The sequence below is a fragment of the Carya illinoinensis genome, chromosome 2 (assembly GCF_018687715.1).
Source record: "Carya illinoinensis cultivar Pawnee chromosome 2, C.illinoinensisPawnee_v1, whole genome shotgun sequence".
NCBI classification, from domain to species: domain Eukaryota; kingdom Viridiplantae; phylum Streptophyta; class Magnoliopsida; order Fagales; family Juglandaceae; genus Carya; species Carya illinoinensis.
The window spans coordinates 11945781-11949912 of NC_056753.1; the positions used below are offsets into that span (position 1 = coordinate 11945781).

Sequence of the window (4132 nt, forward strand, 5' to 3'; positions counted from 1 at the left end):
GTTCCACCACTTAGCCGACACTCACCCTCATGAGCTCTATTACAAATTCCGCAAATTGGCACCCGTCCTCCCATAGGTACACCTGAGGACACTTGTGGTCGAGTCCCGGTCCGCTGAACAAATTTCTGAGGCGAACCCGAACTACTTCCTTCACCAGAAAAACTCCGCCTCTTATGTCCTGGAGGGGAGCCCATACTCAAATTATTCTCTCGCTCTACAAGAGTGGCCACATCCACTAAATCCTAAAAAGTGGATATCCGGTGGCTGACTGCCATTCTGCGTATATCAGGACGCAGACCCTCCTGGAAACGCTCGGCTTGCATTTCCTCCGAGGCGATGAGGTTGGGAGCAAAACGTCCAAGTTCTATAAATCTTCGGGCGTACTGTTCCACAGTCATGCTCCCTTGGACCAAGCTTGAGAACTCTCTTGCTTTTTGCCGCCTCATGGAAGCGGAAAAGAAGCGATCATTAAATTTTTTCTTAAAGTGCTGCCAGGTCACAGCAGCAAAAGACCCCAAACCTTAAATAAAATTCCCTTAAACATATCTTTAAAGTTCGTTGAACCTACACTCTCCTATACTATAGCCTCGTTACATAAATTCTACAAAACCTTGACCTCAATCATCTTAAACGACTTAAAGCTAATTCCTCTCCTCATTGCTACGTGATTTCCCACCTTACAAAGATTACCTAAACCATGACATTTCCTTCAGACCTCAACATCATACAAGCAAACCACATCGCTAAAAATTCAAGCCTACTACACTAAATATTCATGCCTAATAATAGTATCCTCGATTATACCGCCTTCCTGCCACAACACAACATTTGACCCCCTTTAAGAAAAACAAATAAAACCAACAACATAAAACTAAAAACCCAAACCAAACCACATAATAAGAAAAAAAAAAAAACCAGCATGCAATAACACAACTAAATAAATACATACAAGCAAACAAGCTTAAACTGGGCAAGGCCTATGATAGAGTGGAATGGGAGTTTTTGAGGAAGGTCATGGTTAAAATGGGTTTCAACAGTAGATGGGTAAACCTTGTTATGCAATGTGTCTCTACTGTATCCTACTCTATTCTTGTTAATGGAAACCCTCAAGGCAACTTCAATCCATCAAGGGGAATAAGACAGGGAGATCCCCTCTCCCCCTACTTGTTCATATTGGTTTCTGAGGTGTTAAGCAATTTACTGAACCATGCTGAAGTTTCCAAAGTGACACGGTTTTCCAATCTCTAGAGGGAAGTTGAGCATCAACCACTTATTCTTTGCAGATGACAGCCTGCTCTTCTGCCGAGCTAATGCTAGAGAATGGTTCTCTATCCATCTTCTGTTAAACATCTATGAAGAAGCCTCTGGCCAGAAACTTAACAAGACAAAAACATCTATCTCCTTCAGCCCAAACACAAGGCCAGCAACTAAAGAATATATTTTGAGCCTGGCAGGTACTAGATCATCATCTTGTTATGAACAGTATCTTGGTTTACCAACTCTCATAGGTAGATCCAAGAATGCAGCCTTCAAGAGTATCATCGACAGAATTAAGTCAAGAGTAGGAATTGGAAGAACAAGCTCCTTTCTCATGCAGGCAAGGAGATACTCCTCAAGGCTGTGATACAGGCCCTCCCTACTTACTGCATGGGGGTCTTTAAGCTGCCTAAATCCTTGCTGAGTGATATCAACAGAGTCATGCATCAATTTTGGTGGGGCCATCTACAAAATGAGAAGAAGGTGCATTGGGTGTCTTGGGCACAGATGGGTAAATCGAAAGCTGCAGGAGGAGTGGGTTTTAGAGACCTTGAGTATTTTAATCTGGCCTTATTGGCAAAGCAAGGGTGGAGACTCGTTCAATACCCTACCTCTCTAGCTGCTCAAGTCCTTAAAGCTAAGTATTACCCACAGCATGATTTCTTCCAAGCCAAGGTGGGACATAGACCATCTTTCATATGGAGGAGCTTCTGTGCTGCAAAAGGAGTTCTGTTAAAGGGCTCTATATGGCGTATTGGAAATGGTCAGAAAACTAGCATCTGGAAAGACAGGTGGTTGCCTCAACCTACTACATATATGGTTCAGTCTCCAATACATATCCTGCAGGGAGATGAAAAGGTGGAAAGATTGATAAACAGAGAGACCAAGCAGTGGGACAGGGGTTTGGTCACAGATGTATTTGATGCTACTACAGCTGCAGTAATTCTAAAAATCCCCATAAGCTCCTCTAGTATGGAAGACAAACTAGTTTGGCTGGGCACCAGAGATGGCTCTTTCACTGTCAAGAGTGCATATCATATGTAAAAAGAGGCAATTGAAATGCTTAAAGGACAGCCATCAGGAGGGACACAGAAATAGAAAAGCTGGACTGATTGTTGGAACAGATTCCTAATGCCACAAAGACTTTCCTATGGCGTGCATGTCTTGAGTCACTTCCTACCATGCTCAACCTATCTAAGAAGAAGATAGTGGAGTCCCCTACATGCCCCATATGCTGCAGGGAAGAGGAGTCTACCATCCATGCTCTATGGAACTGCAGTTCTGCAATGGATGTGTGGTGTCAGGGCCCTATATCCTTTCAGAAGAGCTCTCTGAAGGAAGTCAATTTCAAGGACCTCTATGAACATATCTCTGAGCAGTGTGATCAGAAGCTTATTGAAATGTTCTCAGTCATTGCAAGGAGCATATGGTTAAGAAGAAACAAGCTACTCTTTGAGGGGTCCTTTTTGCACCCAAACCTGGTCTTGAAACAAGCATCTCAATCCTTACAGGAATTCAAGACAGTTCAGATTGGAAAGGTGCATGCGACTCAAGTGGCCTCTATACATCCATCCGTGTGGATCCCTCCTCCAACAAATTGTGTCAAAATCAACTGGGATGCAGCTGTGAGCGTGCCTCAAGATAGAGTTGGTATAGGTCTGGTAGCCAGAGACCATGAGGGGTCCATTCTGGTCACAAAGAAACTCTTACTATCCAGCTTGACAGAACCTGCTTTGGCTGAAGCCTTAGGAGCTTTCCATGCGGCTAACTTGGCAAAGGACATGGAGTTTAGATTGGTTATCTTGGAAGGAGATGCTTTACAGATCGTGAATGGAATCAACCACCATGCTGAAAGATGGGATAGAGTGGGTATGGTTTTATTAGACACAAGGGTGCTGCTGTCTAGTCTAGCTCAGTGGAAAGTATCTTTTGTCAGAAGGGGTGGTAACCAGGTTGCTCATGATCTAGCTAAGGAGTCCTTAGAACTAGCTGAGAACTCGGTTGTTTTGGTCACTAGACCTCCTTGTAATCATGTTTCTTCTCTCCCTTAAAAGGTGAATGAAAGTATATTGTTTCAAAAACAAAAAAAAAAAAAGCAAACAAGCTTAAACAAATAAAATAATTAAAACATGTTAAATAGCAACTTTACTTAAAATAATTTTTAAAACACAACTTTAAAAACATTCTGGTACTACCTGCGGGACATGTGGTTTTATCCAGAGTCAAACCGCTCTGATACCACTTGTGACGCCCCCAAATCTCCACGCACGGACACGGGAAAATCGAGACGTCCGGATGATGACATCACGGGTTACCACCCTATCGACGAGTGCCAAGTGTGTGTATAAGCAATAAATATGCACGAAGAAACACGCAGCGGATAGCAAAGCCATATAACTAAGTATCAGAATTTTTCTTATTTAAATATAAAACTGTTCAAAACATACATAAATAAATATTACAAAACACAAATATTGTTCAAAACCAAGAATAAGATATTAACTTCAAACTCAGAACTCCGACGGAGCCGCATCCTCGGGCTCAGCCTCTTCCTCATTCTCCTCGATCTCTGCACCAAAATCTACGGTACCAAAAATGGTACCGTAGGTAAATAAAATCCAAACACCACTAGATAAAAGCATATTAAAACTCAAACAACATGCATGAAGAATGCCAATGCATGAAACTTATAAAACCATATTTTTCCACGCACGCCAAAAATCTCATTTGGCCCAAAAACATAACCTTTCCAAATATCACACCAAAAGTCTCATTTGGCCCATATTCAACTCAATCCATTAACCAATTAATCTGTATGCACCATGACCTCCCCTATGGGTCATCCGCACACCCTGGCTCCTATGCCACCCCACGG

The 4132-nt window shown here is 42.4% G+C and overlaps 1 protein-coding gene across 1 annotated transcript; it reads left to right on the plus strand.

Annotated features, from left to right (window-relative positions):
* The first annotated feature begins 2438 nt into the window (after positions 1–2438).
* LOC122301707 lies at positions 2439–3308 on the plus strand. The gene has a single exon (XM_043113097.1). The coding sequence runs from the start codon at positions 2439–2441 to the stop codon at positions 3306–3308; it is 870 nt and encodes a 289-aa protein (XP_042969031.1).
* Positions 3309–4132: the final 824 nt, after the last annotated feature.

What these genes read in the sequence shown, in the direction of transcription:
- LOC122301707 (XM_043113097.1), top strand. Translation starts at nt 2,439, where the DNA reads ATGCTCAACCTATCTAAGAAGAAGATAGTGGAGTCCCCTACATGCCCC.